At 31.2% G+C, this 13,647-nt stretch overlaps 1 protein-coding gene across 1 annotated transcript; it reads left to right on the forward strand.

Annotated features, from left to right (window-relative positions):
- The first annotated feature begins 6,520 nt into the window (after window positions 1-6,520).
- On the forward strand, window positions 6,521-9,441 carry LOC110644740 (GDSL esterase/lipase At1g29670). Its single transcript, XM_021797661.2, has 5 exons — window positions 6,521-6,890; window positions 7,520-7,644; window positions 7,727-7,972; window positions 8,055-8,310; window positions 9,064-9,441. Exons 1-5 carry the CDS (start codon window positions 6,635-6,637, stop codon window positions 9,285-9,287), a joined length of 1,107 nt encoding a protein of 368 aa, XP_021653353.2. The 5' UTR covers window positions 6,521-6,634; the 3' UTR covers window positions 9,288-9,441.
- The last annotated feature ends 4,206 nt before the right edge of the window (window positions 9,442-13,647 follow it).

Here is a 13,647-nt window from a genome sequence, read left to right on the forward strand (position 1 = left end):
TCAATAATAAGGACTAAATTGAAATTTTGCGTATTGTGATGGATGATTGATTTGATGGGCCCAGGAGGGGCTGTATGATATGATTGAACTGTTGATGTATGGATTGTGAGTATAGAAGTGCGTTTTTAGCCCTTTTGCAGGTTAGGTAGGTCCTAGGTATAGGGAGACTCACTGGATTTTCGGCACGACTTAGGACGTAATTGGTCTTTTTCTTTATTTGTATTGAGTCAGATTGTATTAAATAAATGTAATATGATTGTCAGGTGAGCCGGGACAGCCTTCTTCCTCCGCCCAGCCGCCACAGTAATTTGTTGTCAAGTCTGTGAGTAAAATATTAATTTTAATTATAATTTCGATATTATTATATGTTCAGCATGCCCATGCATCACTTATATGCATATATTTATGTATTTAAACTCTTGGATCTTTTTATTTTTCATTCATATCTGTTGATGTAAGATGAATGTTGTTGTGGTAATTTTGAGCAGTGTGCGTGCGTTGGCGTGCGTGTGATGTAGTGTGGACTATGGATAGGACGGGGTAGTCACGGCTTGAGTAATTCGCTGGGACCCGTTCCTTCGAGGGGTAGTCACGGCTTGAGTAATTCGCTGGGACCCTCGATTTGGTTATTAAGTGGAAGTCCGAGCTTGAGTAATTCTCTGGCACCAGGTTGGATTTAAGAGAGTCAGATAGGGATCAACTCCCATATGTTATGATTGATACTACAGGGTGTGTGAGTGCTCTAAATTACCTTTTTGATGTTATGATGTGAAAATGTTGTGTATGTTGCATTTCACTCTACAGGTTGCATTAGTTTCAGATAGTTATAGAGATTATAGTTAAGATTGATATTTTACTCTCTGAGTCGAACGCTCACTCCTGTTCAAAAATTTTTACAGGCCACAGGAGGATATTTTGTTCTAGGTTAACCTGCCTTTTTACCTCGCAGGTTGTTTATCAATATTGTGTAATTTTAATTACTCCTAGAATTTCCGCATGTGTTAGCAGTAATTATTTGAAATTGGTCTGTAATATTATATTCATGTTGGACCTGTAAACTTAATATTTTAAGTCTGTTTGATGGATTGGATGAGGGAGCTGAGCTCCCATTTATTATTATGTTGATGAGTATGTGGAGGGTGAGCTGAGCTCCCCAATGGATTGTTTATTGTGTTTCTGTGTCGGTGAGTCGAAAACTCCCCGTTGGAAAGTCCATTTTATGGCCGGACTCTGTCCGTTTGTTTTCTTGATATTGGGCCCAAATGGGCCTTAGAGTTGGGTTAATGAATAGTTAAGGCTTACTACGGGTCTCGGGGGCTTTAGGCTGGCCCAGGTCCTAGTGCCGGTCCGGCCCATAGGTTGGGTCGTGACAATTATTTTCTACATAATAATTAGATATTTGTTAATATTATATATAAAATAATGAGTAAATAATGCATATCTCAATAAGAGTAATACCTTTTTCTTCATTACAATATTCATATTGTATTTTAGTAATTTATTTAACAATAGTGGATAGTGTGACAGAAAATATAAGATGTAAATATGGCAAAAAATTTAAATGAGATTGCCATAATTTTTTTTACCTTATTTATAAATGATTAATACTTAAGAGTATTTTAGTCCATTCTTTATTTTGGTTGTGATCCTAATACATTGAGTTGTGAAAATAGAAGCTTCCTAATTTAATAAAATATCTATAAGGCTATAAAATTTTAAATTTAAATTCTATTTAAAAATAATAATAAATAAAAATATTTTTTGATAAAATTAGAGACATTTTTATTTTTTGGTAATAATAATTTATAAACCATTTCATATTTAAATCTCGGATATATTATTGGAATATCTAGGGAAAGAGGTGAGATTTTAGGACAAAAATTAAGCCGAATTGAACTAAATAAAATGATTTTTTTAGTAGATTAAATGAAATCAAATCAATTTGATTTAATTCAATTTTATTTAATTTTGTTTGATTTGAGTTTCATTATGGACTTTTTTGAATTTATCTTAGACTCATTTCAGACTTAATTTCAGCTATATTTCTTATTATTAATTGATAACTTTAATTTGAGTCTAATAATAATAATTAATTAAAAAACAAATTATTTGGTTTTTTTCAATTAATTTTTTCTTAAAAAATTAAATTGAACTGAACAAATAAAATCTCTTAAAATAAAATCAACAAAACTAAATTAACAAAAAAACTAAAATTTTAAATTAAATTAATTTATAATTTCTTTTATTTTAAACTGAATTTTGCTCATCCTAATTACATGGGATGAATTATATGAAGTAGTAATGTGCCTCTTCAACAACAAAACTCATGGGCAGGAAAGTCCCCTGTACTTCTCAATTATTTTTATTTGGTATTTTGTTTAATAAAGAGATCCGAGGAGAGTGGAGACTTAAATCTGAATCTATTAAATATTTTTTCAATTACTGAATAAGCCAGGCTAAGTTATTTGATATTATTAAAATTAATCAGATATGCGCAAAAAAAAAAAATTACAAGAGGACTGTCAAACTTTGATAAATGAAATGAGATTGTCTAATAATTATATTTGATTCTTCGATCCTTCACAAAATTGTGCACAAAACCCATCTATATAGTTATGCAAATATCAAAAATAGATAGAGTCGTTAATTTTTTGCATTCAAATTTTAGTGTTACTTTTGGATGATGAGTGCTTGTATTATAAAAGCTTTAAGAAATGGAGTTGAAATCGCACAAGTGTGCTCAAATTGAGTTTTTTGGAGCCCAGATTACTCTGCTCCATTAGAACTGGACGCAAAAGAGATGGGTCTTGTCGAGGTTGGATTGGGCTTTCTAAGCTATCTGCAATAGAATACAGCAAATAGTAATAATGATAGCCTGATAAGAAGAGGTTAGAATTTATGTCACAAAGAATTTGGGATTGCTAATTTGCTACAGGAGGGTAAAGGCGATGACAATTGTAATCAGAACACGTATATCAAAATCCATGGTCACTTTGAGAAGTCTTGGCCACCCTCAAGGTAGGTTAGATTTTACATAATTTTTATTTTGTTATAATGTTTAAAAAAATTTAAATTGTAATATTATTTAACAGTTAATAAAAAAATAGTATATTGAAGTAAACCATGTTAAATAGGTATAGGGGCTTACAAATTTGTAGTTAATAACTCAATTAGTAGATGAATGGATGATCATATACTGTATGTTGAAAGTGATAACAGAATTCATAAAATAAACAACAGAGGAAAAAAAAAATCTATTATAAAAATTGAAAATATAAAAATAAAAATTTTTTATATTTATTTTTTGTAATAAATGTATTGAAAAGATGTGACGAGGCAAGAGTCAATGATAAATGAGATGGGCTTACTTGGGTATGACAAATTATTATTAAAAGGTTAAAGCTAACCAATTAAGTAGCTAACTCTTCACCCTTATAAGCCATTTGAATTACTTATATTTTTTTATTGACATTTGAACATTGAAATCTTTGATTTTCTTTGATGTCATATTACAAACTTGAATTGAACAGGCAGAGAACAGTGAGTAGACCGAGATAAGAGTTCATGATAAGTGAGATGAGCTTACTTGAGTTATAACTAATCATTGCAAAAAAGTTAAAACTAATCAATTAGATAATTAACCCTTCATCCTTATAAGTCTTTTAAATTATTTATAATCTTTTGACTTTCGACAAAAATCATATTAGTTTTTAGATATATCGATTTAAAGATTAATCTTTATCATATGCAAATTAGTAATATTTATGATTGTTTACAAATTATATTACCCATGGTGAAAGTAAAACTTTTTAAGAAATTGTAAAGAGAATTTGTTTTCTATAGGAAAAAAAAAATCATATTAGGTGAAAATCTTCATTAAATTAAAGGAGTAAAAGATAATAAAAAAATGTTATTATTATTTAAAAAAAAGGCAAGGAAAAAAGCCTTTAAAATAATCTTTCATAAGAGAGAGAGAGAGAGAGACCAACGCCCAAATTTCATTGGGTGAAGAGTTCTATATTAATGACACCTTGTGTTTTTCGTAGCCCCAAAAACAGCATCCAGAGACAGTCTCTTTCAGTATCATTTCGGGAGTCGAAACCTTCTATAACATTTAAAAAAAAAAATTAATTATTTTGAAGAGAAATTTAAAATAAAAATTTTAATTACAAATTCATCTTAAAATTGTGATATTTAGATATAATTTTAAATTTTACATTATTTTTTGAAAGTTCAAATTATTTAAATATTTCTCATTCAATACAAATCATCTGCATGAAAAATGCAATATATCTTTACTTGTCATTAACTAAATCATTTAAAATGAAGAATTTAGGTTTGATTTTTCTGCACGAGAGATTTTTAGATAAATTTCATTGATTTCATATTATTAATATAATAATTATAATTTTTTTTTTATAATTGAGAAATGTCATGAGAATTATTTTGTTGCCTTAATTATATACTAATAATTTATTATTATTATTATTATTATTATTATTATTATTATTATTATTATTATTATTATTATTATTATTACTTGTCAACATGAAGTTGGGGGTGGATTTGGTCATATATTGTTTCATTTTTCCAAGTCCTCATCCTGATAAATTGGTCTCAGTATCAACTGGGTTTCTTGAATTGGGACATGCAGATGCATCAGCAATTTGCACTGCTGGTGGCTACCGACTCCCAAGTCAAGGAGAGAAGTTGGCAAACGGACACACCCAAATTAATCATGTTCAAAGGGATAAATATAATAAGAAGAGAGACTAGCTACTCTTAGCTAGCCTTAATTGCACCAAAGGTCATTCATGAAGACCCATGTTACTCTCTTTGACTCCAATCCTCTACCATTAAATTTCTCAACCCACTCCCATTAATAATCTGGCTGGTACATATTTCATAGAATTTGCATCCACCATACTGGATCTTTCCATGCATTGATTCTCAACCGTTGATGAATGCAAAATCCCACATGGTGAACGCCTTTGATTTATGATCAAAAGTCAATGGGTTTCCTCTTCAAGCAGAACCTGTGTTGCTTCTTCGATATGGTTTTTTTTTTTTTTTTTTTTTTTTTTTTAAATTGAAATGGGATGATATAGAATAAATTGGAAAAGGTGTAAATTAGGTGGATCATAGGCGAGACTAAGTCCATGGCTGAGCCTAAGGGCTCGTGAGCATTGAACAAGCGTCATGATCAATAAAATTTAGCGGTTTAAGACACAATGAAGTGGGGTTCAATTGCATCACTTTGCTTGTGATCATTTAATGACCACATTTATTATTACTTGAAAACTAGTACACTTGGAAAATTACTGGAGAGATCTCGGTGAATTTGAATCGCTGTTAACCTATATGCTATTGTAGTCCTTAATCAAGAATATTGTCACAATCAAATCTAATGTGATTGCATGACTGATGCTCCTCATCATGTTCAATCCCTTTCTAGTATTAAATTAATGCTGAAGTTAGGCCATCATTTCATAAATATGAAGCCTTAATGAAAGCATTATTATTATTATTATTATTATTATTATTATTATTATTATTATTATTATTATTATTATATAAAAATTTTTCAGAAGAAAATAATTATCAGGATATATAAAGATTGAATTAGATATTTAGCTGTTAGGAAAAATAAAAGCTTGAAGAGGAGATTTATTTGGAAAAATACAACTGGAGTGAGTTAGAAAAAAAGAGAATGGATTAGTGAAAGATATATAAGTAGTAATGATCTATACGTGTATTGCTTTAATGTTTTGGATTATATGTATTGTCGAGTTTATGAGTATTTTCTTTTACAAAACCTATGAAGAATGATTTTCTCTAGATATTTTGGGTTTCTCTAATTTCTAATAATAAATGGTATCAGAGTAAATAGTTTAGTAGAGACAAGTATGAAGTCCATAATCAGTGATTCACTCGGTGAAATATATATATTCAAGTTAAAAGAAAGGCTGTTATTGAGAAAAATACAAGCTTGAGAGATTTTGAATTGAATATGTTGTTAAACCTATGAATACATACATTTTGGACTTGTGGCAGGAAAAAGTTTTAAGAATCAATCAAATAGGAGCACTGAGCACTACTTAAATTTGATATATGATTAACATGATTAAGATAATGATGTTATTAATCCTATGTTAATCACATTATAATTATGACAATTATTATGAGGATTATGACCGACAATTATATTGCGGGGTGTTTAACACTTTGAACGATTCGAATCCCTATATATTCTACAGTTTTGGAAAGGTTTAATGTACGTTCACAAGAAATTCTGTGCAAAACTAGACAGAGTTGCATATGCAGGGTAAAAAAAAATTAAAAAAAGAGAAAAATAGAGCCAGTCGAGCTTGGCCGGGCACCACTCTCTGAATCTCTCAGTGTGCAGACGCGTGAAATAAATGTACCTAACCAACTCCTCAACCGTAAAAGCTAAGCTGTTATGTCTCCATCCGATTTCCTCCTCCTTCTTTCCCTATCTATTATATATATATATATACAGCATATTTGAACTACTCATCGCACATATGGTAGACATATACCGCCATATTCTTCTTGGCTCATCATCAGTACCCCTTTGCCTTTTCTTGATCATTATTGTTTAGGGTGGAGATCGATGGAGGGTAGTGCGGTGATGAACAGATGGAGATGGTGGTGGGTGGTGTGCGTGGTGTTTTTGGTGTTGCATGGGGGTACTTCAGCTCAACAGGTTCCTTGCTACTTCATTTTTGGGGATTCATTGGTGGATAATGGGAATAATAATCAACTTTCGTCTTTAGCTAGAGCTGATTATTCGCCTTATGGGATCGACTTCGACCCTCGCGGACCTACTGGCAGGTTTTCCAATGGTAAAACCATTGTTGATGTGATTGGTGAGTTTCTCTATCTCTCACTCTCTGCATTGAGATTGAAATTCCTGACATGCTATATGCATTAATTTTTTTTTTTAAATTTAACGCCAAAAATATAATTAAGTTAGTCAATAAGAAAGAACACTGTAATCTACGATCTATAGTTCAATCTACAAATGTATAAATTTTAGTTTTCACATAAAATCATAAATATAAATATACAAGAGCCTCTCCTCTTCATATAGCTTGCTAGGTTTTTTAATACAATGAGTAGTCAATATTTTTTTTTATTGAAATTTATAATATATTTACTATTTTATTTATTTTTAATTAGTAGACATAGTTTTAATTAGAATACAAGTTGTACACTAATTAAATGATGTCTATTCAAAATATATAAATACTTGAATATTCAATCTGACCAAGTTCACACAAAAAATTGGTCAGTCAATAAATTACAGATAAAAAATATAACAAATGGACTTGGAAAACCGAAATGTGCAGAAGATAAAGATACTCGGCCAAATTCAGTCATCATAATTCAGTAATTAGTTCAATCTTCTTCTGAGATAGACGAAAACTATACAACAAACCGATATAATTAACCTATATATATATATATATACACATTCTTTCTTTCTATGTAACAGCTGAGCTCTTGGGTTTCAATGGTTATATTCCTCCCTATGTAACTGCTAGCGGTCGAGACATACTCAGTGGGGTAAATTACGCATCGGCGGCCGCTGGAATCAGAGAGGAAACTGGACGGCAACTTGTAATTTACTAATTCTAGCTATATTATATATCTTTAATTACATAAGCTTGTTAAATTTGCATTTTCTTCTTTTGTGTTGAAGGGAGGTCGCATTACTTTTAGTGGTCAAGTAAGGAACTACCAAAATACAGTGTCTCAAATGATGGATTTACTGGGAGATGAGAACACAACAGCAAATTATTTAAGCAAGTGCATATTTTCTATTGGTTTAGGCAGCAATGATTACCTTAACAATTATTTCATGCCTCAATTCTATTCATCCAGTAGGCAATATACACCAGAGCAGTGGGCAAATATTCTTATTCAACAGTATACTGAACAATTAAGGGTCAGTGCTTCTATCTTCTTTCTTTGTTAATGCAGAAAAAAAAAAAAAAAAGTCTTGACATGTGCTGTGGACTGTGGTTCAGATTTTGTACAACCATGGAGCAAGGAAATTTGTGTTGATCGGAGTGGGTCAAATTGGGTGCAGCCCTAGTGAATTGGCTCAAAATAGTCCCGATGGTAGAAAATGTGTTCAGAGAATCAACTCTGCCAACCAGATTTTCAACAACAAGCTTAGATCTCTTGTTGATCAATTCAATGGCAATACCCCTGATGCTAAATTTATCTACATCAATGCTTATGGTATTTTCCAAGATATTACGAGCAATCCTGCAAGATATGGTAAATGCCCAGCTTCCACCCTTTTAACAATTTCCTAACTATATTAAATGTTAGTGCTCTCTACATCAAATTTCATACACGTGTTATGTGTACAAGATTTTAATTATTGATTATAATGAATTTACTATAATCAATTATTATAATAAAATTATTTTACATATAATAGTGGTGGAGGCTATGGCTCCCAAATTCCAAGAGCTCCTTAAAGATTGCTCTCCATTTTTTTTTTATTTATGGATATTTTAAAATATTTATTTAAAAATTTAAATAAATTTATATATATTACATCAAAATATTTTCATTATTCATTAAAAAATATTTTTTATCATTGATTTTATGTTATTTTTATTTTACATATTTAAATTTTAAGATAATAATTAACTGGTAAAATTTTACTTTAAGTTTTAGATAATGTTTGTCAAATATATGACATAATTGTTAAATGAATAATATTTAAAATTTAATAGAACATGTTTGAATTATATATATATATATACATGTGTGTGTGCGTGTGCCCGTGTGCCTGCTGGAGTGTGTTTTTTTTCACCCCTTAAAATTTACCATCCAACGCCACTACTGCTGTACTGCATGTAAAGTTGTATAATAAAATATCTCGTTGCACCGTAAGTATCAGCCTGCATCTTATTTGGAGTTCCCTCCCTTTATTTTGTAAACTTAAAAATATATTTGTTACTTGTAATTACTTTGATTAGATAAAATTTTCAGTAGTAATTTGGTTCTGTTAATTTTCAGGTTTTAGGGTTACAAATGCTGGGTGCTGTGGTGTGGGAAGGAATAATGGTCAAATTACATGCCTACCTTTTCAAACCCCATGCCCAAATAGGAACGAATATTTGTTTTGGGATGCATTTCACCCAACTGAAGCAGCAAACATAGTAATAGGGAGAAGATCTTACAGTGCTCAATCTGCGTCAGATGCTTATCCATTTGATATCCGCCGGCTAGCCCAGCTCTGAAGATGGAGATGGTGATTATGGTGGCATGATAATATGAAGATTATATCCAATATTTTTTCTGTGTTCTGCAATTTGGGTTTTGTGTGCTTAGAAGTGCACATATCGAGTCCTGTCTAGCTACTTCAAGCAAGCAATAACAATCACAATTACTTCATGTTGCTCCCTAAAATAATTGCAGAACTCCCTCTAATATTTATTTTTGTAGTCCAAATTGATAATATGTTGTGGTTATCATGTGAAAAAATTATGATAATTGCTACAATGCATAAAAAAAGTATATAATATTGTGTACTCAGTTAATTTGTGATCTTCTTTTATTTTAATTTGCTGTTCAATTTTGGAAATATTATTTTTTGAAATGTTATTCCCTCCCGCTATCTAGGCTTCCCTTTGGGAGCAGATGCAAGAAAGTATCGTACCTGGTTGATTCACAAAATTGAAGAAAGGCTTTCTTTTTGGAAGGGCAAATTACTTTCAATGGCTGGTAGGCTTGTTTTAATTAAGTGATGCCTCTATAGCATGCCTATTTACTATTTGTTCATCTTCAAAATCCCAAAGAAAGTAGCCTGAAGAATTGAGAAGTTGATGCGTTCTTTCTTCTAGTCAGGTGGTGCATCCTCACAAAATTTCATTTGGTTAATTGGAGCACCCTACTACAACCAAAAGTCAATAGGGGTCTAGGCATCAAGGACATCCTGCTCCACACCCAAGCTTTACTTTTGCTCTGGCGTTTTCTTCATTCTCATGACTCTCTATGGGTGTGGACACTTCAGTCAAAATATAATTTTTAGTTTGAATGTAGAATTTCATTAGCTACAGGCAATTCCATTTCCTCTATATGGAGCAACATTCAATTTTCAATTAAATTTACGGATTCTAATTTTCTTGCTCTTGTGCAAATTCAGTTTGTTATTGGTAATGGATGCACAATTCATTTCATTTCTGGCATGACAAGTTGGCTTCAAATTTGGCTCTCAAATTTTCTTTAAGCAAGTTATTTAATCTCTCATTGAATCAAGATGTTGTGGTTAATGATATGGGCTCTTGGGTTAATGGCATTTGGGTGTAAAATTTTTCATGGCGTCATAATTTATGAGTGGGAAACTCATTTATTGGTAGAACTTCTGGCTCGTCTTAGTTCTATATAGCCTTGTTCTTCTAGTGTGGATGAATTAATTTCGCAGCCTGTAAAGAATGGAGCTTTTTCAGTTAAATCATTTTACCACTGCCTTCTTAGAGCCTCATTTGAATCGCCTGATTGTTTTTCAAATGTTTGGTTAGAACTTGGGCCAACCACCCCCCCTCCCCCCACCCCTTGAAGTTGAAATCTTGGCCTAGTTGTCTTGCCATGAGAGGCTCTATTCCAAGGATTGGTTACGTCATCTTAGCATAATTCCCCTTTGTCAAAATGTTTGCTTGAGGTGTCATAAAGAAGTGGAAATAGTTTCACATATATTCATTTCATGTAGCTTTTCTTGGTTTGTATGGTGCTTGTTTTTGTAGTGGGGAATTTATTTCTGCGTTCCTAACTCAATTGCATCACTTTTTCTTGAATGGAGATCAATGGTTCCTGGAAAATTTCAAGCAAAGTTCTGGACTTCTCTCTTTTTTGCAATCCTATGGTTGTTATGGACTGCCAGGAATGAGAAACTTTTTAAAGATAAAGACTCTTCTATAATTGATATTTGTAGCATCATTCTATATTGAGTTTCAATTTGGTTGAAGGCTTTGGATCCAAGCTTTCCTTACACTGGTCAAGAATTATTGCTCCATCAATTATTGCTCCATCCGTCTTCTATCAAGCTTTGGTCTAATCCACTGAGGGTTGGACCTGTAGTATCTTGGACTCCACCTAATCCCAATTGTCTTAAATGGAATATAGATGGCTCATCCTTAGGGAAGCCTAGTCCATGTGTCATTAGTGGTGTGTTGTGCAATTCATCTGGTGTTTTTCTTTGTATGTTTTCTTGCCCTGTAGGTGTGAAGGATTCAAACTTAGATGAATTTTTAGCTATTGAAAAGGCCATTTAATTTTGTCAGCAAGAGTGGATATTTGGTCCTCTTCTCTTGGTATCACAATTGAATCTGATTCCATGGTTGCTGTTTCATGGGTTTAGAATCAAAAATTGGTCCCTTGGCGGTTATATAGTCACACCGAAAATTCACTATACATGATAAATGTAACCTGAAACTAAATTATAGCATTCTCCTATGAATTAACTGATTGAACATAAAGACATGCCGTAGAGCGTATAATTCCTCAACTGACATATAGTATCTACATAACCCACTCATTTCAAGACTCAAAATTACATACATATACATAGCTGCCCAAAAAAAAAAAATGAAATATATATATTTCATAAAATAATATGAACTTTAGTTATAAAATTTATTTAAATAAAATAAATCAAATAAAATGAATGAACTTGAATTAAAATGCTAACAAGTTGAATATTTAATGCTAGTCAAAAGAGCAATTTGGCTGCTAACCAAAATTTTCTTGTCTAATATATAATGTACATATAGTCCAAAATAAATAAATAAATAATCCCAAGTAGCTATAGTAAACATGTTATAGTTATTGACATTGGACCACACCGAAGGCTGCCTACGTATCTCTTATGGAGGATTAGGTTCACGTAGCTCTACAAATTATACCTAAATCTCAACAGAGTTTTCCTTGAAGTTTGACATTTCTTGTCAAAAATAATTAAATAAATAAATGAATAAATAAAGATTATATCAAATTTAACTTATATTTCTAGGCTTTAATTAAATAGTAAAGCACATGATAGGTATAGACTTTGAAGTCAAGTAGAATTCTTATGGTACAAATTAATTAAACAAATAAATATAAGCACAATTAGGATAAATATTGCACCAGAAGGAAAATCAACCCACTATCTTTTCATAATTTCCACTTTATAAGAGAAATTAAATTAAAGTATTGGCAATGTGCAATGTAATTATGCCTCCACTTACACATGGCAATATGTATAAACTTCTAAAAAAAATGCTATGGATCCAAGAAGCATTATCATTAAAAAAAAAATGAACTTTGGCAACATAATGGTGTATGAACACCTTACTCTAAAACCATGTAGAAAACCACTATGCAGTGTCCCAAGCCAATTTCAATCCTATACGTAGGTCCCAAAATCAAATCTACAATATTAAAATCTAGCAATTAATTGACCTTGGTTAACTTTTGTCCTTTAATTTCTAGTAATTATTTCAATTTCATCTTATTTGGTTCTTAAGAACCTGCCGCTCCGTATTTGAGAAAGAGAGGGATGACCATAAAGGAGAATAATTAAGCCCAAATCGGGGGGGGGAAAACAACCGGTCAAATGATAAATACTATTTCGTTACATGCAATGTGAACAATATTACAAAATTATATGTTGTTATGTGAACAGATAATCTATTCTGGCATCCATATTTCCTATCTCCTGTTTTTGTATGCTGCTGCACAATAAAAATAGAGTTACAAAATTAGCAACTAAAAATGAACAAACATTAAACAAAATTCAGCTAACTTCTATAGCAGCTAGCAAATTTAAAATGGGAGCGCTAATACAATTCACAGTAGTCATTTGATGTGGCCCAACCGCAAGTGCATGGATCGTACAAATAATATAGAAAAGTTATCATTCTCTCAAAGAGTTGTGTTAATAATTGAATTTTTTATATTAAAATTGACTAATTCAAGCTAATTTTGAAATTCAAGTAATAGATTGATAGAATTTGAGGTGTGAAATATATATATATATATGTGTGTGTGTGTGTGTGTGTGTGTGTGTGTGTGTGTGTGTGAAATTAACAATCTAATTACCAATATGAAGATTCAACTAAATTAGCAGTAAATTAAAATTAGCAAATTGAAAAATGGCAAGAATTAAAATGACAAGTAATTAAATTCGATTAAAAAGTAACAATGATAAAAGGGCGATTCCGGAGTTTGGGGATTCATATTCAAGCTATTTTAGGATTTTTAAATTGATTAATCAATCTTATGGGAATTATGGGTTTTAAGGAGATTAATTCTTAAATCCTTTGAATACTCTTTCGAGTGAGACAAAGAGTGCCTTAATTAACTTAATCATACTTTTGTAGAGTTAAAATTAATCAAGACCCATTAAGTTCCTTAATTAATATGTAAATCCTCTTAATCCTTAGTCTATTTTTAGATCTAAGTTAATTAAGTCTAATTTCTTAATTATCTATCACAGGGTTTTCTGCTTTCAGTGCTTCAACCATGGAATAGGAACAATACTTAATGGGATCCTACACTAAGCATGTAATTAGGCACACAAGAGATAGGTAAAACCTCATAAAAACTAGAAAATATAGATTA

This window comes from Hevea brasiliensis, chromosome 15 (genome assembly GCF_030052815.1).
Source record: "Hevea brasiliensis isolate MT/VB/25A 57/8 chromosome 15, ASM3005281v1, whole genome shotgun sequence".
NCBI lineage: Eukaryota > Viridiplantae > Streptophyta > Magnoliopsida > Malpighiales > Euphorbiaceae > Hevea > Hevea brasiliensis.

Bases quoted from the DNA above. Each gene is read 5' to 3' on its own strand.
- LOC110644740 (XM_021797661.2), top strand. From the start codon at position 6,635: ATGGAGGGTAGTGCGGTGATGAACAGATGGAGATGGTGGTGGGTGGTG. The intron at 6,891-7,519 runs GTGAGTTTCTCT...TCTATGTAACAG, and splicing joins AACCATTGTTGATGTGATTG to CTGAGCTCTTGGGTTTCAAT. The intron at 7,973-8,054 runs GTCAGTGCTTCT...ACTGTGGTTCAG, and splicing joins AGTATACTGAACAATTAAGG to ATTTTGTACAACCATGGAGC.